The 26,227-nt window shown below is 33.3% G+C and overlaps 1 protein-coding gene across 2 annotated transcripts; it reads right to left on the bottom strand.

Moving 5' to 3' along the window:
* Window positions 1-2: 2 nt before the first annotated feature.
* On the bottom strand, window positions 3-25,972 carry LOC106060716 (nucleolar protein 8-like). Of its 2 annotated transcripts, XM_056025532.1 has the most exons (20): window positions 25,417-25,972; window positions 23,036-23,098; window positions 21,400-21,478; window positions 20,949-21,078; window positions 19,166-19,234; window positions 17,216-18,331; window positions 15,910-16,014; window positions 15,674-15,799; window positions 9,312-9,410; window positions 9,034-9,151; window positions 8,201-8,315; window positions 7,258-7,365; window positions 6,790-6,966; window positions 6,165-6,361; window positions 5,462-5,563; window positions 2,608-2,624; window positions 2,510-2,574; window positions 1,520-1,590; window positions 247-326; window positions 3-160 (listed from the first exon to the last, which is right to left on the bottom strand). In XM_056025532.1, exons 1-20 carry the CDS (start codon window positions 25,577-25,579, stop codon window positions 41-43), a joined length of 3,120 nt encoding a protein of 1,039 aa, XP_055881507.1. In that variant the 5' UTR covers window positions 25,580-25,972; the 3' UTR covers window positions 3-40. The 2 variants fall into 2 exon arrangements, with proteins under 2 accessions (XP_055881507.1, XP_055881506.1); XM_056025531.1 differs by having other exon boundaries at window positions 2,510-2,624; window positions 25,417-25,969.
* Between the last annotated feature and the right edge of the window lie 255 nt (window positions 25,973-26,227).

Here is a 26,227-nt window from a genome sequence, read left to right as displayed (position 1 = left end):
TGTTGTGTTGGATAGTTATTTAATAAATATTTTAACATTTTCATTTTTTAATATGTCTCCAATTTCTATTTTTAACATTTTTCAAAAAGTCTTGCTTTCGTTTTCTTTCATTTTGTACACGTTTATTTTTTACAGCCTCCTTATGTTTTCTTTTATACAGCTGAAAGTAGAAAACATTTGGAAATAAACAAAGAGTTAACAAAATATACAATTAAACAAAACATTTGAACCTCTTTTAATAATTACCTTTACAAGAGTTGGTCTAATTTCTTCCCAATGCTTGCGCCATTCCTCTCTGGTATATCGAATATCTATTCTACCAGCATCTGATAATACATTTTGTGATGAGTAGGATATCAAAACAGTAATAATGTGATTTCTATTTAACCAAATAGATTAGTGTTTAAAAAGAAATATCAAGTTAAGTTTAATCCTAAGAAAAATGGTCTGAATCAAACTACACCCGGTACCAAGTTAGTATATTTTGATTATGTACAAAGATTCACTTATTTTATGGTTTTAAACCAAATTCAGTAATTCACATTTCAAATGATTTATATATATAAGGTTTTCTTATGAATTAATTATGCTATATAGGAGGTTTATAGTCACCAAGGTCAATGTTTAAAGCTCAGTTCTTGCCCTATTTTTTATGTTTCATCACATTTAGTTTTGCCCTGAAAGAACACTCTTTAAAACAAAGCATTTTGTTTGTCATTGGGTACAATGACATGTGTACCCAATGACATGTCAAAAAAACAACAACTGGTTATAACAAGTAGGTGTGGCTGAGAGACCAAACAGTTTGATTAAATTGAGTTCAAAAAGTAAAAGTACCCTTGCAGACCTTGTACTCTATAGGAAAGATGATGTAAGGGTTATCTGTTTCTAGGATCTACAGTTACAGAGGGTGTCAATGTAGCCAGAACAATGATCAACCGTCTTTACTTTCCCCAACTAATATCAGCTACTCATTAGATATGGGTGGCGATAAGGGCGTCAAATATATATTTATTGACAATGTTCAGATGTATAAACGTGGTTTGACTAATGGTCTTCATGTGACTGTTTACAGCACAGAATGGAGATATTGGCCATTGAAAGAATGACAACTTGAGTATATTTAGGTTGTAATTTTAAAAAATACTTTAAAGGAAGGAATTCAATGATTATGTAATTCACAAATATATTTTCTCTAAGCACTGTTTGCTAATTCTTACTGGTGCTTTTTACTTCTACAAAATACTATTTAATGTAACTAACCCTACAACCAGTTGACATGAATATCAAATTGAAATATAAATATATGTGTTGCAAAACTAAGCAAAATAGTTGTTGTTGTCATTAAAGGGATGGTGAGTGCCGAGATACTTGAATTTTTTTTTAAGGTGAAAGAAAAAGTGGCCTAAAAGTGCTTTCTACTTAAAACTATCCTTAAAGATAGGCTTTGTTTTTGGGCATGTGACATCCCTCCACCAAAGATTTCCTAAAAATAAAAATAGCGATACTAGTCACTTACTAATTAGAGCTTGATCTGTTTCCTCATACAGACCTAGCTTTTTAACTTCCTTTTCATCAGCAAGTTCTGATCTGAAAAAAAAAAACAAAAATTTTTTTTAAACAAAAAGCTTTATTAAATTAAATTTGATAAATGTATACATTGATCTAAGAACTGTAAGATAGTGCCTAAATGTTATTCTGAGATTTGGTATTGAGTGAAGAAAGTAAATTCAGTCCCCTAATACGAGGTGCACTAAGTCAATTCAATTAGTCAATGAGCTGTCAAGCTATGACCCTGTATTTTGGTTGGCCATAAAAAAAATGGGTTAAAACTGTCAATTACGTACTAACTTTCATGAATGGAGGTCTGTGCTGTCAGTACTTTTATAAGTTCCCCTTTCATGCCTTATTGTCTATAGGGCACATGATGTAAAGGTCATCTCTTTCTGTGGCCTACGGTTAATGAGGGTGTCATGTGGCCAGCACAACAACCTACCGCCTTTACTTTCCCCCAACTAAAGTCACCTACCCATTAGAGCTGGGTGGACCCAAAGATCCCAAAATTAAAAATCCCAGGATTCGAACTTGAAACCCCTGGTTCGGAAACCAAGCACTTTACAGCTCAGACACCGCACCTCCTATCAGTACTCTATACTATAAAAAAAAAATACAGACAACTCAAGGATTTTCAGAACTGGTAAATGCAATATAAGATTAAACAGAATGTTTACAATCCATTTCTTAGTTTAATCTCAGTGAGATGGTTTCTTTTTGTTCTCAGTAGCAGTGTTAAAAATGATGTTGATCTTCTTTTGTATAATCATTTATTTTATTGTGACTATTAAACAAAATTGATTTTTGGAGTTGTAGGTTGTAAATAATTTTCAACTCTTAGATTTTTGTTGATAGATACTTGTATTTCATAACAAAGTGAATAATTTAACATTTTAATCTTTGGACTAAAACAAGTTTATAAATAAATGTGGACACAAGTAAAGTGTCAACTCACATGCTATCCTCTTCTGATAAGTCATCGTCATCCATTTCATCTTCTAAGTCTGACATTGTATTATTCACTAAGTCCTCTGAGTCTGACATTGTATTATTTCCCTTGCGAGGTTGATCTGCACACAAGGAATAATTGTCAGTATAGAATGTGTGAAAATAAATAAATCCTAAATAGTCCCCCAAAGAGGCCTATAAGACAGAAACAGGAATGAAGAGGAATCATACTCAATACTTTTCCTTTATTTAACCCTTTGACACAATGCTTGTGATCAGCCATAATGTTTCAATTCTCTAAAATAAGATAACTTGAAAACCTTGAATGCTAGTTCTGTAAGAAGAGGAATTTCAAATGAAGGGATGAAAATGAACCGCTTCCTCTCACAACAGAAAGTACTGGAGGCTCATTCCAAAATCCCACATTTTAATTGGAGCACATCTCTCAAACCAACAAAAAAATTCAATGTGCTCAAACTTGTAGATTTTTTACAAAGAAATCCTACTCATTTAATGTTGCATTTGGATGATGCATTGAAGACTACCTACTAAAATGAAAGATCACTTCAGGGTCCTGCATAAGGGATGAAATTGTACAGAGAATCTAGGAAGAATAAAAAGCATTGTTTTCAACCAGGGCAGAGTACCAAGGGACTGGAAAGAAGCTAATGTCACCCCTCTATTTAAAAAATGAGAAAAATCTGACCCAGGAAACTACAGACCAGTATCACTTACCAGCATCACATGTAAAATCCTAGAACACATAATATGTAGCAACATCTATAAACCACTTAGACAAACATAATGTCCTCACACCATACAAACATGGCTTTAGAAAATATAGATCATGTGAAACACAACTAATAGGACTAATTGATGATTTTTCTAAAGGTTTAGATAACAGTGAGCAAATAGATGCTATCTTACTAGATTTTTCCAAAGCTTTTGACAAAGTTCACCACCATAGTTTGCTTAAAAAATTAAAATATTTTGGCACTGATGGTCCCTCTTTCTTTCTTCTTCTTCCTTCTCATTTTTTATGCTGGAGTGTTCAGATAACTAGACCAATATATGAGATAAACTGCACAGTGGTTTCCAAATCAGGGAGCTCTCCATATAGTTTTCTTTCAATTGGGGTGTTTTGGGGCCAGTGTCTTGAACGGTCCACTTGGTAAAGAGAGCAGTTTTGGAGGACATATTCGGCATTCTCTGGTGACATTCCACATGGGCAGATTTCACTGGTTCCGATTTTGAGCTTCCAGTATATGTTGTGATTTGCTCCCCAATCTGTGCCAGCTAATCTTTTTATAAGCGATAGTCTCTGGATGCCTTTACTCTGTGTTTTATCTATTTGGTTTTTCCAGGTTAATCTCGGGTCATAGGTGACTCCAAGATATGTAGGGCTGTCATTTTTTTCTAAAGCTTCCTTATCTAATGTTAATTTTATTGTTTGTTGTTTTGTTGACAGTGAGAATATGGTATATGTTGTCTTTTTTGTGTTGATGGACATGCCCCAGTCTTTGGACCATTTATTGAGTTTATCAAGAGCATCTTGTAATATTCTTCTGTGCTAATTAAGGCAAGGTCATCTGCATACATGCTGCTTTTGACTTTTCTTGGTAGGTTTTGATTTAGATCGTTTATGAATATTAGGAAAAGTGTCGGGGATAGGACTCCTCCTTGGGGGACACCATTTTTAATACCCACTGTGTGACTTCTTTGCCCTTGCATGAAAGCTTTTCAATTATTTAGATATTCCTTTATCCAGTTGTACATTCTGTGGGAAATCTGATGGTGGAGACCTTGTTCCCAGACTTTGTCAAATGCTTTTTCTAAGTCAACCCACACAATCGTTTTTGGTTTCTTTTCTTGAAAGCCGTCTTGTATTTTTTGTGTGATGAAGGCGATTTGATCTTGTGTTGATCTTCCTTTTCTAAAGCCAGCCTGGGCTTTAGTGAGTAGGTTATTTGACTCAAATGTCATTTATTAAGAGTAAAAAAAAAACTAAAATTAATTCCACTTATCTTATTCATGGTAAACCAGTAACACAGACTAAAAACGCAAAATACATAGGTGTAATAATAAATGAAAAACTGTTATGGAATCCCCATATTGATGAAACTATCAAAAAATCAAACAAGCATTAGGGTTTATTAAAAGAAATTTCTATAAATCAAAAAAGAACATAAAACTAATGTTATTTAACCTTGGTTATGCCAATAATAGAATATGCATCCTCTGTTTGGGACTCATCAATTCAAGAAAACATTAAGAAACTGGAACAGACACAAAATAGAGCAGTGAGATTCATAACAAATGAATATTCACATTAGACTACAGTAACACCTTTAGTAAAATCACTAAATTTAGAAAGCCTCCCGGTTAGAAGACTTTAAAGTAGCAATTATACATAAAACACTGAACCATAATCTTCAAATACAAAAACAAAATTTTATAAAATACTCAGAAAGACACAAAGATAAAGGCACATTCCTCGTCCCATATGCTAGGACAAATTTGTACAAATGCTCATTCTTCCCTAGTGCTATTAGAGCATGGAATGGGTTGCCTGAGCTAGCCAGGAAAACCAGTGACTTTGCAGAATTTAAGTCATTGGTTAATATGCATGACGTGTAGGACGTAATCATCTTCTTTTTTGAAGTAACGTCTGTATTAATGAGTTTGAGTTTAGGCACATCGGCACAATTTAGGCCATGTCTGTATTATATAAGATAAGAAGATAAACAAATCAGTAAGAAAAAACAGCTGATGCCTTTCCCTTCTCAAAGTAATCTAATACTATGTGGTCTAAAAAAGCTTGACTTCTATTTTTAATGGTGTTCATTTTATTTTACAATCTCCATAACGTCTTTAAGGTTACTAGTAGATCTAGAATTTAATATTTAGCCTGAAGAAAAGAAAGCAGCTTTGAATACATAAGCATAATAGTCTTACATACCTGACAAATTCAGGGCTGAATTTGTGGAAGTTTTTGTGGTTTTAGTTTTTGGATCTTGAGAATTTTTAAACAGTCCAGTCAAAACTGCCTTTGGTTTTATCGCTAAATATTCAAAAATATGTAATGTACACATTAATTAAATGAAAACATAAATAAAGTACGACGTATAATTAGTTTCTATTCAAAGTAATTTTTATTATATACGGCTATGGAGAGAAATAGTGGTACTACATATGAAGAGAAATAGTGGTATTACATATGAAGAGAAATAGTGGTATAACACATGAAGAGAAATAGTGGTATTACATATATATATATATATATATATGTAAACTTAAGGGATTAGGGGAAATGTTCATACATTTCAGTAAAAAAAAACAACTAGCCATTTTTATTCTCCACAACAAATGGCAGGTGCTAGACTTGTGTGTACAATGGATTACCTTAGTCTTAGTATGAAATAGCAAAGGATTGTAACAGAGAGCTTTGAAATTGATAACCTAAATGCTTACATAATGTTTCAAGATAAAGATTCAGACTAAGACTGTTTTATTGATCCTTATTAGATTGGGATGATTACATGGACTTTTATTCAACTAATACAACATTCCACAACAGAGAATAGACAACACACAGAATAGTTCCTTGAGTGACTTCATATAGACTAAAAGTATATAGACTAAATATCTTAAAATATAATCACCTTGAGCTTTTGTGTCTATGTCACTTTCATTGGAACTGTCACCAGAGATGTTGCCAAACTGATCCAATAGTGAGAAGACCTGAGTATTGTTTTCATCTTTTTCACTCTCTTTACTTATGAAGAGATTCAGCAATGATTTGTCCACTCGTGACTTTGCAGCATTCTTAGCATTGTCTGAAGTGTCCTTTGTTTTGAGACTGAGACAAAGTGTTATACTAGAAGTACTGATATTATACAATTTGTTTTAGCTGTCAGAAAACTTAATTATCTTCTGATTACATTTAAAACTAAAGAAAAAACTTATTATGTACCCATCCATCCAAACTTCTATTGAAATATGCTGGAAAAGTTCCTATCAAAAGTTACGACTTCAAGATTTTATTTTTTTATTTTTGCTTAAATTAATGAGCACTAGAGGTGATTTCAAAATATTTTCCAACCTGTTTATGTAATATACAAACAAGAAGTACCCATTCTGATATAAAACACACAGAGCAAGAAGTATCCAGTACATTTACAAGTTAATTCAACATACAATACAAAATCTATTATATCAAACACACAGAACAAGAAGTATCCAGTACATTTACAAGTTAATTCAAAGTCTTATATCAAACACACTTACAGAGTGTCACTTTCTGGATCTGAAATTTTGGATTTGTTTTTTGTCTCAGTTGTACAGGTTTCAATTTTGGTGCTCTCAAGTTGCTTTTGTTTTGTTACTGATTCAGTTTTGTTAGTTTCTTCCTCTCTATTGCTCTTCCTCATGTCTGCTTGAGATAACGAGCTTTTCTTGTTTGCTCTGTTCAAAACAAATGTTTCAATTACTATATTGACAAAGAGTTATAAGATAGTGTAAAGATTAGTTTATTGGAATATGGTGTAACAAACAAAGATTAGTTTATTGGAATATGATGTAACAAACAAAAATTAGTTTATTGGGATACAGTGTAACAAACAAAAATTAGTTTATTGGAATATGATGTAACAAACAAAAATTAGTTTCTTGGAGTCGACTAAATTATAAGTATACATTAAACAAAAAAAGCTACAGGATATATCAAAAATAAAAAGGAAAAAAATAACAATGTACCTATCAGTAAGAGTAAGAGGTATTTTGCCGGATGTGAGGTTCTGTTTAGTTTGGACCTCTTTCTGAGCTAATACTTTGGTGGGATCAAATCTGACTGTATTCATATCACTAGAAAAAAACAACAACATGTACACAAAAAATCAAAAACAAACTTGGAAAATGCTTAAAAAAAATGGTGGGAGGTTTGAATATAATTTCTTCTTCTTCATCGTTCTCATTGTTATGTTGGAGTGTTCATATGACTAGACCAATACATGAGATGAACTGCGCAGTGGTTTCCAAATCACGGAGCTCTCCATATAGCTTTCTTTCTATTGGGGGAGCTACCACCTTCTACCAAGCGCGTCCCCAGGTGGCGGATAGGGGAAAGACCCTTAGATATAAGGGTTAGCTGTGAATAGCAAATAAACAGCCGCGGACCAACTGGTTTGCAGTCATGGAGGATGAGGTGAAGTATTCCAGTGGTTAGAATATTTACTAAAAACATCTCAGAAATCCAGGGAAATGATTGCAAAAAGCGAGTATAGGGCGCTCTAACTCTAAACCCGGTTAGATGAAACCCGTTAGCTAGGGATAGCAGTTCATCTAGGAGAGAAAACTCCGAAAAAAAACACCTGCTGCCTTGCAGATGATCTTGGATGATCAAAGGCTATGGGAGCACACCCAGAAAGAAAAGCCTCCTGGCGCATAACACATTGACACGCAACCTCATCTTGAATATAATGATACATAAGAATTTTTTAAGAATTAGATTGTTTAATTTTGGGACCATAATCATCTAATATATAATAGTCTGCCAAACATTTAGTATGATAAATATGTACTGAATTTTTTGTCACTAGTTTTTACTAGCTACACTACAGGATATTAAAAAAAAAATAGGCCTCTATTGTTTTCTATGATAAAATCTCCAAGTGAAACAAAATTAATAATTAACACTTACATAATGTATTTTGTATTTCTTTTTAATTTCTCAGAAAACTTATCTAGCTTAGACTTTCCGATGACATTTTCCAAAATTCTGAGACTTGCAGCTTTTTCCTCTTCAAGATCATTATCTGAGGATTACATTTTGTGTTTTGTTGATGATTAAAAAAAAAAAAAAATGTCTATTGATAAACATATTTGAACAATAAAATAGCCCAAAAAATGAAGAAACTAGAATGATTGCTTTTTTTATAGATACATTCATTAAGCAGAAGAAACTAAGTCCATATGTTTAGGGTCCAAGTTAGAAAGAATAGAATTCTCTAGAAAGCATTGCCTCTTTTTAAAAAAGTACTTTTATGTAGTGCAATTTTCATACTATAAGCATCCTCAATGTGCTCTGGTCCAACCTCTTGTGGACCCTCCCTCTCCCCCTCTTAGCTTGAGTCAGGAACCAAACTTGAGCTCCCGTGATAGACAGCCAAACATTTTATGCCATTCAGTCTTCAGATTATAGAACAGCAAATGAATTAAATACTTTATAAGAAATGACAAGAAACTAGAAGTATTGACCTAGCTCTAAAGACATCAAAATTTTGTGGCAGATATGTTTTGCAACAAGTGTTTTGGAACAAAATTAAATTTACAAAGTTTTGTAGCAATTACAGCAACCTACTTCATCCTATCATGGAGAAGGTAACCAGGCAAATTGGATATACTCAAGAAAGTTCTCATATCCAAAAGTCAAAACTTATAGTTCAGTTGAAACCAAATCTAATAACTTTGGCTTGGTTCCAACCATCTCAGAAACCATGTCACAAAATAAAATGGGTATTACTTGTTACTAACCTTGACTGCTCTTTTCATTGATATGGTTCTTCTCTTCCTCTTCCTCACTGTCAGTATCAACAAACTTAGCATCTAATTTAAACCGGCTGTCACCAAAGTTTCGCTCCATTTTCATCAGCTGTGAGCAAGGCAAAAAAATATAAAGAGTTTTGATAAAAACAAGAGTTACAGCATAAACTATAAAAAACCCATAACAAAACTAACTAAATATAATAGTAACATTGTTGACTCAAATGACTTACTAAATATCAAATACATTCTGACCATCTAAGACTTACTTGTTCTCCTTTTTTACCCTCAAAATGAGGTTTAGATTTGAACATTTCCTCATAATCACTTTCACTGTCAGATGAACTACCAAACAATTCCATTGTGTCCTGTTAAAAAAACAAAGAGAAATGTAGAAACAAAGTCAGACTTCACATAATTCATAAACTAGCTGGATATGACATGTTGGCCTTAGTTTGGGTATTATTTTTATCATGGGCATAGCCATGATTTTTTTTCGGGGGATTCCCCCCCCCCCCGACCCCCCCCCTCCGCGAAAAAAATTTATATGTATTTATGTGTGTGTCTGTGTACATAATCTTTATAAAATTTTCACCCTTCATTCTTTCGGAAGACGTTTATTGTGTCCTAGAATAGGTTCTTCCATGAGTTAGTGGAAAAATTGTAGATTCCCCGCCATTACTAGCAAGGGGGTCTGGGGGAGCGCTAGGAGCTTCCCCAGCGCAGGGCGAAGCCCCGCTGCCAAGCACTATTTCTGATATTGGAAGCCAACAAAATGCATATTCTGAGGTATTTACACTACATTTACCAGCTATTAAAAAGTTTTATTTCAAAAACCTAATGTGCTATTCTTACTGACTTAGACCCTCCCGCTCCGTTCTGCGCATTTGCCGTCAAGCTGTTTCCATAAAGTTGTAGATTTCCTGCCATTACTAGCAAGGGGATCTGAGGGAGCGCTAGGAGCTTCCCCAGAGCGGGGTGAAGCCTCGCCGCCAAGCACTATTTCTGATATTGAAAGCCAACAACATGCATATTCTTAGGTATCTACACTGCATTTACCACCTATTAAAAAGTTTTATTTCAAAAACCTAATGTGCTATTCTTACTGACTTAGACCCTCCCGCGCCGTTCGGAGCATTTGCCGTCAAGCTGTTTCCATAAAAATCTGTCACTGGTAATGTCTGAAGTCTCTTCCCACCTGCCATGAGGACCTCCATGAATGTGTGGCGTCATGTTGTACTAGGATATCATCGCAACTCTTCTTATGCGTAATTCTTTTTGTCGGAGAACATGTCCGGCAAACCTCATGCAACGCTCTGTCACAATCTTACTAAGGGGTCGACTCCCAGTTCGGCATAGGATTTTCTTGATTTGGACCTGATCTCTATAACTGACTCCTAAAATCTGTCTTAGCCATCTTTATAGAGCCACATTTAGTGTTTTTCACTTTTGGCAGATGACTATTCACTGCACTTTATTAATGGAGCCCCGCCACAGGTAAAAATGTGTAGTCTCTCTTGAATAGGCCCTTGGAATTAAGTGACTGTAGTTTGCTTTAGTTTTTATATCGAAAAGGGAAGTTTTATCGTCAAAATCATCTGTTGGGGGTTTTCCAACTCCAAATGCTCTGTAGGGGAGATCTTAAACTCAAAATCATCTGGAGGGGTTTTAATCTTAAAAAAAAAGCCATCTGTAGGAGAGGGGTTTATACTCAAAACACACGATTGGATTGGCTACACTCAAATAATTTTAGTGTGTAATTTGCTTTTTTTTATATTGAAGAGGTATTTTAGCATTAAACTCAAAACCCCTTACGGCAACGCCCATAGCATTTTGAGTGCGTAATTTGCTTTTTTCTGACACTGAAGATGTATTTTTTAGCTTCAAACCCCCCTGGAAAGGGGGGGGGGGTTAAACTCAAAACCCCTTTGGCTATGCTCATAGATTTTAGAGTGAGTAATTTGCTTTAATTTATATTGAAGAGGTACTTTTTAGCTTCAAACCCCACTGGAGGGGAGTTTAAACTCAAAACCCCTTTGACTACACTCATAACATTTTGAGTGTATAATGTGCTTTGTTTTTATTATTAAAGAGGTATTTTTTACCTTCAAACCCCGCTGAAGTGGGGTTTAAACTCAAAACTAAGTCAAAACCCATTTAGCTAAGGTCATAGAATATTGAGTGCGTACTTAGCTTATTTTGTGCTCTTGGAATTTGGGGATTTTTGTTTGCATTTTTTTGGAGATTTAACTGCAAAAACCCCAGGTAGGGGTTTTTAAACTCAAACCCCCCTGGTAGGGGTTTTAAACTCGAACCCCCTTTGTAAGGGTTTTTAAACTCGAACCCCCCTGGTAGGGGGTTTTAAACTTAAAACACCCTTGGTTGTGCTGGGGCAAGTGATGGTTTTGTATTAAAATCTCACCTAAAATAAAAAAAATCAAAGCAAAAAATCAGTCACTAAATTCCGATTCCCCCTGGGGGGGGGGGGGGGGGGTTGAACCCCCAACCCACCCCCCCCGGCTACGCCCATGATTTTTAGCGGCCCCCGTAAGGGGAAAAAGCCGCTATTAGGTTTGTGCAAAATGTCCGTCTGTCACACTCAGATCTCGAAAACTAGAAGAGATATGAAAAATATTATTTCATCATTAAATCCGGCTTGAAAAGTTTAGGTGCAACGGCTACTTTTGGTTTTCTAAAAGCAAACCGTTTAATTTATAAAATTAATTATGCAAGCGATTTTTTTATAAAAATACACCAATTCTAAAACAATTACGTAAATGTAAGGGAGGCAATGTTACAATATGCTAACAAAGATGGACAATTTTTGTGTATTTTCAGTATCACTAAGTCAAATATATTTTTAAAATGTACAGGAAATGTTTACAACAAATACAAATAATAGTTAAAGACGTTTTTTCTGGTCAACTAGCTGCTAAAATTAAAAGAAAACATTTCTGTTTGTTTATAAAGGCTAATAATGCACTTTGTATGTAAATATCACGCACATTTTTTTAAATGGACTTTTTATGCAGCGATTTTCGTGCGGTAGCGTAACGTCGCAACATGATCAGGTGCTAAACCAATTCCTTAAACTTTTTTTAAAAATCAGATTTTATTTATTTTTTGTTTAGTGCCCCCATCCGAATAAAAGAAGCTTATTTTTGTGCGTTTTGTCTGTTGGTCGGTCTGTCCGTCACGATTAGATTTAAAAAACTAGAACTCTAAAAGCTATTGAAAATCTAATTTACCCTTTAATGTTCCTCCCATAACATCTCAATAGTTTTAAGTATCTAAAATTGATTGTTCCGGATTTTTTTGTGCAAAACTAATCAACGCCAACAAATGTTTGTTTGCTCTTCTAACTTATATTACATTCAATTTCCATGCTTAAACGTTGCAAAAACACATTATCAATAATATGTTGTTCCGTTTTTTATGTAAATAGCATATTAATGCTAAATCATAATCTCTATACTGACTTATATTTCATTAATTGTAAAAATGTTCCGGATATTGTTTTATAAAACATGAATTATGCGTAATGATTGTTTGAAATCGCATAAGGCTTTTAAAAAAAGTAATTTACTAGAATTGATTACTGAAAATTACTTTTTAGACATTTAATTTTCTTGTAAAACATAACATAGAAGTTTTGTAATCGATAAAGAAAGTTCCGGATTTTGTTTCTTACAAATCGTCGCCAGAAATTTCCGAATTTATTTAAAAATCTACTAACGCCAAATAATTGTTTGAACTCCCTCTTCTAATTAATAAACAAATAATCTTCTCATTTACGAAATAATGTTTTTACGGATTTTTATGAAAAATATTTTAACTCACTACTCTCTTACAGTACATTTAACTTTCTACCTAAAACATTAAAAAATCTAATTATCGTTAATATTATGTTCCGATTTTTAAGGAAAACAGAATCCAAACACCAAAGGAAGGTATGAAAATCTCTCCACGTGGCTGTAGAACATCTAATTTTTATACGAGACCATCCAAAAAATTTAATTAACGGTATTACATTTATCTGAAATTCTCTTTTTCTTTTACTATTTATACAAACATCCGGAACAATCTATTATATTTTCAATTGTGTTCATACCTAAAAATTATTGCGATGTTTTGAAACGTAAAATAAAGGTTAATCAATTTTTAATAACTTTTAGTTGTTTTTTTTTATATCAAGATAAAGGACAGACCGACTGACAGACAAAACGCAAAAACAATGTGGCTTTGATCCTTTTTAAATAATATCTATTAGAACTCAGTGCACCAATGTCTATGAACCCTCGTTAAATATCTCGTGTAAATAAAGACATTTTTTTTTATGGTACCGGTACTAGCCTATTGTGAGGTAATGGAATTTTTTTTCTTTGACGTCATATGAATGGACTCTTTAAATATAATGTTAAAAGAACGCACTCGGTGCACCAATGTCTATTAACCCTCGAAAAAATGGCTTGTATTAATGAAAACATATTTTAGTCTAACTAAGCCGTGTGACGTAGTGTTTTTTTTTCCTTTGACGTCACATGGAATGAATTCTTTAAATGAAATGCTAAAAGAACGCACTCGGTGCACCAATGTCTATGAACACTCGAGAAATGGCTCGTGTTGATAAAGGTGATTTTTAGTCTAGCTAGGCCTTGTGACGTAGTGTTTTTTTTTCCTTTGACGTCATATGGAATGAATTCTTTAAATGAAATGCTAAAAGAACGCACTCGGTGCACCAATGTCTATGAACACTCGATAAAAGGCTCGTAATGATGAAGGCGATTTTTATTCTAGCTAGGCCGTGTGACGTAGTGTTTTTTTTCCTTTGACGTCATATGGAATGAATTCTTTAAATGAAATGCTTAAAGAAGCACTCGGTGCACCAAAGTCTATGAACACTCGATAAATGGCTCTTATAGATGAAGGCGATTTTTAGTCTAGCTAGGCCGTGTGACGTAGTGTTTTTTTTTCCTCTGACGTTATATGGAATTAATTCTTCAAATGAAATGAAAAAAGAACTCGGTATAGTAATGTTTATTAAGCCTCGTTATGTGACTCGCGTTTAAAAAAGGAATGATATCTTGATTTAGATCTAATCTAGATTTTTTAAACTAGATCTAGATTTTTATTACAGTATATCTAGATCTGGATTTATATTCTAATTAAAATTATTTTAGAGTCTAGATCTAGAATTTCTAGATCTAGTTTAGACTAAAATAGACTAGATTAAGATGTAGAATTTCAATTTCTAAACTTAAAGTGTAAAAAAAAAGTGTAGATTTTCATTTCCAAACGTTTTGATCAATATTGTAATGTTTTAATATACTAAAACTAATCTACTATTTTTTTATTTAATTTAAATTTAAATTTACGACAAATGAATCTTTGAAACATTATTACTTTTGACCATCGGATGGCTGCCTGGTCGTGCGGTTTGCGCGCTGGACTGTCGTTCAGATTTATGGATGGCCCAGGGTTCAAACCCTGCCCGCTCCCATCCCCCGTCGTCCTGCGGGAGGTTTGGACTAGGAAGTAATTATCTTCAACTCTGAAGGAACATCCGAAACGTGTAAAACATTTTACATCAAAATTAAATCACCTCTTGAATATTATTTGCGAATATGCAGATCCGACAGGGATCCGACTTCGACGGGGCCGCCTCTGAGTTTGTGTAACACAAACTCTCTTTGTAATCTTGTTATTATTGATCTAATGGATTAGATTTAGATCTATGTCAAAGATGGCAAATGTTCCTTCAGATTTTTTTATATTTTGCCAGGAAGAAAATAATAGAGAGGGGAAAATGGGTTTACCTGTTAAGTCGACATATTCATATGAAATATAAAATGCTGTAAAATAGATTAATTTTTTTTTACCCCCTGGTTGTGGGATGGACATTGAACTTACGCAAGTCTCCGTCATGTTCAAAGGAACATTAATGCCATGTTTTATCAAGATTGGTCAAATGGTTTTGATTTCTCTGTGGGACAAACATACATACATACACCTTACTTTCAATTATATATATATTACCAGGCTCTATCAATCCAAGCACTCATTTTTATGGCATAAAATGTTTCTTTTGCTCTAAAAAATTTTTTTAAAGGAACTGTATACGCTAGCCTTTTTAAAAAATATCTACATTGATAAAGGCAGCAGTCTGGATTTTCTTTTTGGCATGAAATAAAAAAAAAAAAAAGAAAAAAAAAAAAAAAAAACAACAACCTCAGACACACTTTGTGATAAGCTTCCAGCCTTGCTAAAAAAAAAAAGGAAACAATATCAACTAAGCCTTGACATCTAATGAGTCTAAAAAAGCCACATTCTTTCCATATTTTGAAAGGGATTTTCCAAACATTTTGGGATAAAAAAAAAGGTAAGTCTTGCATTGTGAAGAGTATTTGCCAGTTTGGGTAACTTGTTTGTAAAATGTTTTACATGTTTCGGATGTTCCTTCAGAGTTGAAGATAGTTAACTTCCTAGCCCAAAACTCCCCCAGGACGACAGGGGATGGGAGCGGGCAGGGTTAGAACCTGGGACCATCGATAAATCCAAACGACAGTCCAGCGCGCAAACCGCACGACCAGGCAACCATCTTGAATATTAACCATCAAAAGTATCATAGTACCTTAGATTTTTTAGAAGTTTTAATTTCAGAGGCCTCACTGAAACTTTTAGTAGGGCCATCATCTACATCGTCTTCTGAGTCACTAGCAAACACTGTTCTATTGACAGAGCCAAAGTCTTTAGAATCCTGAGAAGGTACACATTTGACATTTAGAACATAAAATAAAGACAAGATAAATAAAAATGAATTAACATAAACTAATTACCAGCTAATAAAGACATTTAATATTATCTTACCACATGTTCTAATGCTTTCTGTATCACCATCTGTTGTTTTAGTTTCAGTTTTGATGTTTCTCTAATTGCTTTTAGTCTTTTTATATTATCACTGGCTTTTTTATCCTTTAAAATAATATACATATTACTCATTAAGATACATTTTGCTGATCCTTCAAGTGTGGATATCAGAAACTATAAACAACAAACATCAAATCAATAACCCCAATCCTATCTTTCTTTCTACAAATAATGCGATCACTCCCATCCAACACACAAGGTACTGCTTGCATGTTTTTTTTAAATGTAGAGATGGACAAATTGATGGTTAATATTATCTTATAAAATACTGACATTACTTCAAAAAAGAAGATGATTACTTCCTATACATCATGCATCTAGTCATGCATACTAACCAATGACATAAATTCTGCCAATTCATTGGTTTTCCTGGCTGACTCAGGCAACCAATTCCATGCTCCAATAGCAATAGGGAAGAAGGAGCATTTGTACAGATTAGTCCTAACATATGGTACTAGGAATGTGCTGATATTTTGTTTTTGTATTTGAAGATCATGGTTAAGTGTTTTATGTATAATTGCTAAATTACTTTTAAGTCTTCTAACCTGGAGGCTTTCTAAATTTAGTGACTTTACTAAAGGTGTTACTCTAGTCAAATGTGAATATTCGTTTGTTATGAATCTCATTGCTTTTTTTTTGTCTGTTCCAGTATTTGATGTTTGCAGACTTTGTTTTACTACAATTAACATAGACATATTAAATCTGGTTTTTAAATGTGTTTAAATATGTAAAATGAATGTACATTCTTAGTTTAATATAAAAAAAAGTAACTTTTTGTAGCTAATAGACTAGAAAATATATAAATAAGTATTGAATTATATATATTTGAGATCAACAAAACACACATTTGAGACCCAAAGAAAAACCCAAAGACAAGCTTAGAAGATGACCAAAAAACAACCCCCTAGCACACGGCTTTGTCTGCATCATATGTGAAAAAATATGCACGCTACCTACTGGGTTTTTTAGTCACGTGAGACAAATCTCTCATCTAAAATCTTTGCAATCAAAGACATTGCCATAATTGTTATAAAAATGGTGTTTTTGTAAAAAAAAAAATAATTTTACAATTTATTTTAAAAAATGAAAGGGTTTATAGAAGACAAAACATTGCACACTTTTAGCACGTTACAAAATATTGTGAAATTTGATTTTCAGTAGCATTCTTAGTTTTTGAATTCTAACCATGACAGATAGACAGACAGACAACACAAAACTATTTCAGGGGTCATTAAAAAATATTTACCTTTTTCTCTGTAATCTCACAATCCATCACTTTAACAACAGATTCACAGTTTTCTTTGACAGTTGTGGAAATTTGTCCAACTTTCTGTTCAGCTTTAGTCTCCATAGGACTAGCTTTAACAATGGAGGGTTTGAATACAGTTTCTTTTTGTTCAAGTTTTTTTGCAACAAGTTCAAGGTCATTGCTGTCTAAGTCACTGTCTTCCAATGTTCTCTTGGCTAGAGATGTATTGGGGAGTGAATAGTCAGATAAACCTGGAGAATATGTAAAACATTCTGATGTGTACAGGCTGTTGTCAGACAGTGAAGAATTTAAAGATCTGGAAGGTAGAGGCTTGGCTTTGAACTGTGCCACAGGTGTTAATTTATTCTCCAGACTAGACTGCATTGATAAATTACACTTTTTTTTATGTCTTGCAATTATCTCATCTGTGTCAGCAGATGAAGCAGAATCATTTCCATTGTCTTCACTTTGAGCACCAACACCTAATGGAGAAACATTTAAGTTTCTTTTGTTTTGTGAGGTTTTATTTTGTGGTGAGGAATTTGAACAGTTGGATTCTTTCTGCTGTGTTTTTGTTGGACTTATAGAATCTGAAGTATTTTCAAAAATTGTCAAATCTGTAGTTGTGCCCCCTGTACTTGAGCTTTTAAAATCATTCTTCTTCAACGGCATATTTTTGTGTCTGGTCAAACTTTTGTTTTCAAGTTTTGTGCCTGGCACATCAAGACTGGGAGAATCTTCAATCAGTGAAAGTTTTAGATCAACAGGATTAGTGCTTAGCATTTGTAATCCTTTAAATTCTGGGATATCTAGTACACTAGGAGACTGATTTTTTGCTGAATAGGCTGGTTTCATAGGCATATTTATGTTCTGTTTTTGAACTAAATTGTTCCTACATATACTGTCAGGTACTGGAGACATAGTGGAGTTGTGTTTTTTAACTTTTTCAACACTCTGTGTTACCAAGAAATCTCCTTTTCTCTTTTTTGTAATGTCACTGTCAGGGGTATCAATTTCCCAAGTTAACTTTTCACAAGGAGCAGACAAATCCAAAGATTCATCTTTAAAAATTTTGGCTGTATGGCAAAGTTTGGATGGGTCATGTTTCACCACCTGTTGGAATTTTAAAAAGGATTAATACTAAATATCTTTTCTTTATAGTCATAGTTCTAGGAATAATGATAATAGAAGCACATGAGTTTTTGATTTTTCTTTTCTATCTAGTTTTTTACTGTGTCATAGAAATTTCATTATTAAAAAATTCAATTAGAATTGTGTCAAGAGCATTTGATTTCAGTTTGATGTCATTTTATTATGAATTATAAAGACTTTTGAGAATATATCTGGGCTAAATTGAATTTTTTTTAGTCATATGGCTCTAAAGTGGTGTAAAGTATAATCTAAATAGGTTACTTAACTTGGTGAATTTTCAGACATCTATTGTGAACAATAAACAATATTAAGAATAATTTAATATAAAATCATATACTGAATACTAAATTTAATGATATCCTACAGGCATTAATTTTTTTGGTAGCATTAATTTTGTTTATATCAAAGTGCTCTAGGCATATAAATCCAGATCTATCATCAAATAGATTAGGTGTAGATCATGATAACAAACATTTCTTGGTTGCCAGATGTCAGCAATGAGAGTCACAAAGCTGGGCTTGACTAGTCAGCTTAATTAACAGTCAAGCCAATCATGCTATCACAATGCTTCAAGACACACTTAAAAAAATATCCTTGCAAGAAATATACAAAACATCCCCCACAAAAAAAAAATGCTTATGTAGGAGTTTCAGGAGATCAAATTATGAAGAGAAAATTTCTTCAAATTGTGAAGCAATCCTTCTTAAAACAGGTATGAGAATTTGAAAAAAACTTTTTAACTGTTTTAAGGAGAATGGCTTCAAACATAATAAAAAAGATAACAAACATACTTACCTTTAATTTGTTTGACTTTTTTAGGTTCATAATAGGCAAAACTCTGCCATATTTTCCAACCACCCAATCCTGGTGACAATGTTATTTATAATAAGTTATACTTTCAGTAACCCTAAAAAATCTAAGGTTTTAAACTACCTAAAACTATTTTTTAGAAAAAATTTAAAACTTTATTTTCAGGATCAAGTTGATAAGTAAATATCAAAGCATTGCATAAAACAAGAGAATACATATTTGTTGCTTTTGTTTCCACAAACTAAAAAATATTGCTTTGAAAGTATTCTTTACTTTAGCTGCTTTAGTGCAGATAGATCAATTCTTTACTTTAACTGCTTTAGTGCAGAAAGATCAATTCTTCACTTGGTCTGCTTTAGTGCAGAAAGATCAATTCTTTTCTTTAACTGCTTTAGTGCAGATAAATCTACAACAGATATAATTTTTTTCTCACTCAGTCACTGCAGCAATAACAGGAAAATAGCAAATACAGCCTGTCAACAGAATTGGTCTGTTTGCAGTACTAAGTAAACTGGATGCCCATCAAAGCTACAGAAACTTGTGTCACCTTCCCAGGAAAATATATATATGACAACTCAACAATTCTGCCTCTAGAACATTCTCCATCAAATGCAGATAAAACAAGGATGAATTCTAGCTCCAATAGCATCTTCTTTTTGGTAGTCCTGGCCAGTGCCAGTAGATCTGAAGGAAAGCTTTTTAACCTGGCTCGCCTTAAAGCTAAAATGAAAAGGTGTTTAATCCTGGTAGGGAACTGCTCTTTGCCAATGGTACTGCACTCCCCTACCATGCATTATAGTAGTGAGAGCTGGTCAACACACATGTATCTAGAGCTTGCAAGGTATTTTGCACATCTCCTGGAGAGACAGTGTCTCTTACAAGGACATTTTGAAATTGGTCTATGTACAAAGTATCTATGCTATATTGACATACAAGTTTACATTAGCTATGGCATGTCAACCCATGCCAGATGGAAGAATTTCCAAAGACATCCTATGTGCTTGTCTGAAGGAGTCATGACTTAAAGGATGCCCAAGACTAATCTAGAGATGTCTGTAAGCATGATATCATGACTAAAAGATCAATGAAAGTACTTGGGAGGAAATTGCACAAGATCGGACAGTGGGAAGACAGACTGTGTGTGCTGGTGTGAACCTTGCTGAGAGCAAAAGAACTGAGGTAGCCCTTAGATAAGACTTAATTTGAACCAAGTCAACAAAATAGGAGATATAGAAGTACAAGAAAAGGGAATCCAAAAACTATTAGTGAACATTAAACCTAATAAAGCATATGGACCGGATGGTATTCCAGCTATATTACTCAAAAGAACTAAGCAACGAGATAGCATCTGTGTACAAGATACTTTTTCAGGCATGTCTTAACCAGGGCAGAGTAACAAAGGACTCCCCTATTTAAAAAAGGAGAACAATCTGACCCAGGAAACTAGTCCACTATCAATGTAGCTACATCATAAACCACTTTAACTTAGACAAGCATAATGTTCTTACTCCATACCAACATGGCTTTAGGAAATATAGATCATGTGAAACACAACTAATAGGACTAATCGATGATTTTTCAAAAGGTTTAGATATAATGAGCAAATAGATGCCATATTATTAGATTTTTTAAAAGGCTTTCGACAAAGTTCATAATAGGCACTATTAATATATAACACTATAACATATCTGCATTTCCATAAAAAAATGTTACTAAAATCTTTAAAAAAAAAAAAAAGCAGCTAAAGTTGTTTTTTTTTATAGTTTACCGTCTTTCCAGGAAGAGGTGTTCCAGGAACTGCTGGTCCTTTTATATCTGATATATCTGGAGGTTTTACAGCTGCAGGTGAAGCATCAACTTTCTTTGGTACATCTTCTTTCTCTCTTTCTTTCTTTAGCCTAGAATCAAAATAGTAATGCAAATAAACAGAAATTAGTGACCACAAAATTTATGCAGATATGTATTACTCTAATAATTGCTAATTTGAAAGATGTTATGTTATATTCAAGAGATGTGTAGAATTAATAGACACTTCAATGAACAATAGTTTCTCACTAAAGCAAGCTGCATAAAAAAAAGTGTTTTGGAATTAGCTCATGTCATTTTTCATTTGATTGATGATGATTCCAATTGTCGTCAAAATAAAAAATCAGCTAAATAATCAGGTTTCAATGGTAAAATTTTTCTTTTAAAATTTTGATAAGGATATTTATCTTTACTTGTCTAAAAAGCTTTCTTTAGCATACTGTAACTTTAAGCAGGAGCCTTTCCACTTGGTATTCTGGTAGGTGTCAAAACCTGTAATAAGAAATGACTGATCTTAAAGGAATTATGAAAAAAGCAAACACAAAAAAAAATTTAAAAAAAAACAACAAAGCTTACTTTATGTGTATCAATTAGTTTGGATCAGTCATGTAATTAAATTTGTAATACCATAGATCTAGACTAAGAATAATAAATCTGTGCGATTAGAAATATTTTTTACCAATTGTTTTTGTTTAGCGCAATTTCATGCTTTTCGCGTTCTCAATACGCTATGATCCTATCACTTGTCTGGACGAGTTGGAAAAGGGTAGGGGGAGAAAGAATGGGGTATCTGGGAGAACGCTTTATAATGTATTTAAAAATAAAAGGGGAACGACCTGAATTCAAACTTGTGGGCTAAAGCCTACTCAAGCCAACGTGGTAAAAACTCTGCTAACGAAGAGTCTATGAACATAGAAGATTGTATAGTTATATATTGTTTCTATTTCAAATTTGTGTTCAATAATAATATAAAGGGGACTAACTCAGCTTACACCACCACTTCAGTCAAGTACTATTTCTTTCGCTTGGGAAAGGAACTAATTCAGTTTATACCACCACTTCAGTCAATTATTATTTCTTACCCTTGTTTGAGAAACCAAACCAAAGAATTTATTACCAATAGTTAATTCACTAATTGGTTATTTTTTTTAAATATTGATTCTTGTGTTGTCAGGTAAAAGAAATAATTGAGCAAAATTTCAGCTTGATCAAAGATTGGGTGTCAGAGTAACTCAGCTTACACCACCACTTCAGTCAAGTACTATTTCTTTCGCTTGGGAAAGGAACTAATTCAGCTTATACCACCACTTCAGTCAATTATTATTTCTTACCCTTGTTTAAGAAACCAAACAAAAGAATTTATTACCAATAGTTAATTCACTAATTGGTTATTTATTTTAAATATTGATTCTTGTGTTGTCAGGTAAAAGAAATAATTGAGCAAAATTTCAGCTTGATCAAAGATTGGGTGTCAGAGAAATAGCGTGTACAAACTTTTGGCCAGACAGAGTAGTTGATATAAGCTTTGTAAAAATACATGTTCATTTTATTTAAATGTTTGATTTATATTGCTGGTACTTTGTAGTAGGTTCTTTATCAAAATTGTAAGTGTATTTGTTCTAGAAATGATTCAAAAGCAAGGGAAAATATTGTACATTGTTCAATGGGAACACTATTCAAGAAAATAATCAAAACAAATATTTTAGGTTTTGTAAAGTAATCTTCAATTTAAAATTGTGTGAAATTTTGCTTTGGGCAATAAAAGTCAGTCTTTACTTTAACTTTCAATGCTCGCTCAGCAATGTTTTAGTTCTATTACACTTTTTTTTTTACGTCACTTGACATGTTTTTATGAGATCAAACAGTTAAAACCACATACCAGATATGCAACCTTATAACTTGTACAAAATGTACACACATCTTAGAAAGCAGTTATTTAGGCACTTGTTTTTCCTTTAATTTTATTTTACATTTCTCAAGCCACCCTGTTGAAGTCAACAATACTTAATGTGAAGCCAAAAAGAAAACTTAGCTTAAATATATTCTTACATTTCTTTAATTTGGACTGTTCACCTTCAAGATCAAGATGAGCAAAGGACTTCACAGGAACACCTTTACAATAAGACAAGAACAAAAAGATGTTATGGTGTTATAAAATCTAAAATTATGTAGTGTAGTTATTATAACAATAATAATAATGGCAATGTCTTTGATTACATGGATGTGCAGTGACTGAGTGGTAAAGTGTTTGGCTTCTGAACCAAGGAGTCCCAGATTAGAATTCTTAAGGCGCCTTTGAGTCCACTCAGCTCAAATGGTGAAAAGTAAAGATGGTAGTAGTGCTGGACACTTAAACTAAACCCTCATTAACCATAGACCACAGAAACAGATGACCTTTACATCATCTGCTCTATAGATCGGAAGGTCTGAAAAGGGTACTTTACTATTCTTTACTTTTACATCGATTCATTAAGAGTGCATTGTTTCAAACAAATTCCCACACCAGGTTGCAACTGGCATATTTTTCCATATTTGATGCAGCTGTTGTTGTCTGCCGAGTGTCTATTCAAATTTTCGTTGTCTTTTGCACTCCTTTTTTCAAAGGGCTTTTCTTTGGGTCTCTAATGTGTGTCCCGTGGCCTTTGTCTCTATTACAGATCTGATATGCCAGCTACTTTCCTCTATGCCAGTGAGGGCAAAATTGCGCCTGAGGTTATCTTTATAGCACTTATGTGGGGCACCTCTGTTACACTGTCCAATAGCTCCTACCACAGGATAACGCGTTTGGATGCTAGTAACAGTTTTTAAAAACTTTTCTATATGAAGAGCTCATCATGTCTCGTTTACAATGACAACTAGAGCGGGATTACTATTTTTGTGTGAAAACCAGTTTTGGTATGTATTGTTGCCAGTCGTTGACCTGTGGCACCAAACTACTGGTAGACAACTCTCACCTATCTTGCATCATTTACAACAAATCACTAACCTCTTTCGAATGAATGTCACCATAGAAACACAGACAGACTCCATAACAGTATGTGTATCACTTTTTAAATTATTTTGGGGGAATTTTTCAAACGAACAGGCCTCCACCTGGGAAAATGACTATTTTTTAAGCTAATTTATATTCTAAATGTATTAAAATATATATATATATATATATATATATATATATATATATATACATACATTTTTAACTAGACATATCATTCTATTTTTTTAAAGATGTTTATTTATTAGTATTAGATCTAAAATATTTTTTTATTTTTTTCAAAATGTCTATTTTTAAAGAATTTTTTTATTCAGTTACCACTGTTTACTTAGGGTATGGGAAGGCTTTTTCTAACAGGGAGTAGGAGCTGTTGGGTTGAAGCCACTTCTTTTTCTAGCCAGCTTTATCGCTGCTGAGCTGTAAGCTCTTTTGCAGACTGTGTCAAGGAAAAAAAATGTGCTGTTTTCTTCATTTGTTCAGCACACTGAAGCCACAAAAAAAAATCACTTTTGGCATGTGGTCGTCACCCAGTGTCTGATCCAGCGCGTTATCAAATGGTAAGTAGTGCTTCTATACTGTCCACATCAGCCTCCAGCAGAACATAGTTTTTGGTAATTTAGTCTTGCCAGCATATGCCCATTATGGAGTGAAGGCACCTTTGATGGAAGCATTCAAGTACCTGCAGATGCCAGGTCTCACAGCCATACAAAAGTGTGGTGAGAAACACTTTTCTAAAAAACATTGATTTTAATTGTTAGTTAAAGAGACCTATTCCGCCTTACTCTCAGTAGGAGGTGACCAAAAGTGCTGTTGACCTTAGTGAGATGGTAGTCTATTTCTCTAGATAGTGATGCTTTGTTAATCACTGTCCTGTTCAGGTATGTACGTAAAATGATCAACAACAAAAATCAAGAGATCTAGATTGTAGTTTTACACCAGCAGTGACTAATGTCTGAATGAATCTAGATCTAGAGACTTCAGTCTAGATGTCACTTTACTCTAGTCTACTTTGTCTACTATCTTGTCTGTAGCTATCGACTCCACCAAGAGATTCTGTATGGTGATCTAATAGAAGGCAGGAGAGCCTCTGGTTGCCCATAAGGGTAAACTGATGCATGGCATATTATGCAAACCCGGCATGAAGCTCTTCAAAATATATAATAATAATATAATATATAGATCTAGAGTCTAGACTGAGTATACTATATAACTATATATTAATACACTTATAGATCTATTAGATATAATAAAATATAGATTATAGATCTATATATATATAAATATAATTTATAAATTTATATAGATTATTATTTTATACTAATTATAGAATAATAATACTTATAGTAATTAGTATATTCTAAGTATATACTAGATTCTAGACTCTATTGACTATTGCTCTTAGTAGACCCTAAACAATCTTAATAATTAATCTTATAACCTTGATCATCTAAGCGTGTTGTAAGCTTTACATTATCAACTTTGCCAAATTTCGAAAATCTCTCGATCAGATCATCTTTAGAAATGTCACTTGACAAGCCTCCAATAAACAACCTTTTTGTAACTAGACCAGTCTGAGTATGATGAGTATCTAGGTCACTCATATTTCAACAAAGGAAAAATGCTTATGTTGTTTAGACTAAATGGATAATTTATAATTTAATTTATAAAATATAAGCTCTGGATTAAATCTATTTTTCATGTGATCCTTTGTAAACAAAGCTAGATCTAGATTCTAGATCAAGTTATTACTGCAATGTAACAAAATAAATAGTACACATGGTAAATGGTTCACGGAAGTAAACACTGGGCGGTAACTGAGGGGAAACTACTCTTATTTCTCAATGAAATAAGGGGAGAAAAACGAATGGAGAAGAAAATCTTAAATTTTCACCACTGCGTGCTGGCAATAATGCCGCAGAAAAATAGAGTGATTGTCGCATGATACTTCCTTTATTTCATAAATGTGTATTATACTAGATAATACTCTTACTACTCTGCGGTTTAAATGGTATATATTTTTATTTGGCCGGAAACACTCTTTAACTCATCAATAAATGGCTAACACATAGACATATAGACATGTCAAGATACAAAATCGATAGAAAGGAATGGCCATTGCTCTTGTCCTATACGTTAATAACATTTCAAAGGAACTGTATGCTGCGGGATAGTCTATTTTTGAATGATAATTATGAGAAAGTGAGGGCTGAATTAAAGGATAGGTTTAGAGATGTTGGTTTGGTGGGATT

Source organism: Biomphalaria glabrata, chromosome 4 (assembly GCF_947242115.1).
Source record: "Biomphalaria glabrata chromosome 4, xgBioGlab47.1, whole genome shotgun sequence".
Lineage (NCBI taxonomy): Eukaryota > Metazoa > Mollusca > Gastropoda > Planorbidae > Biomphalaria > Biomphalaria glabrata.
Note: the sequence above shows the minus strand (reverse complement) of the source record. Positions and strands in the feature narration are given on the sequence as shown.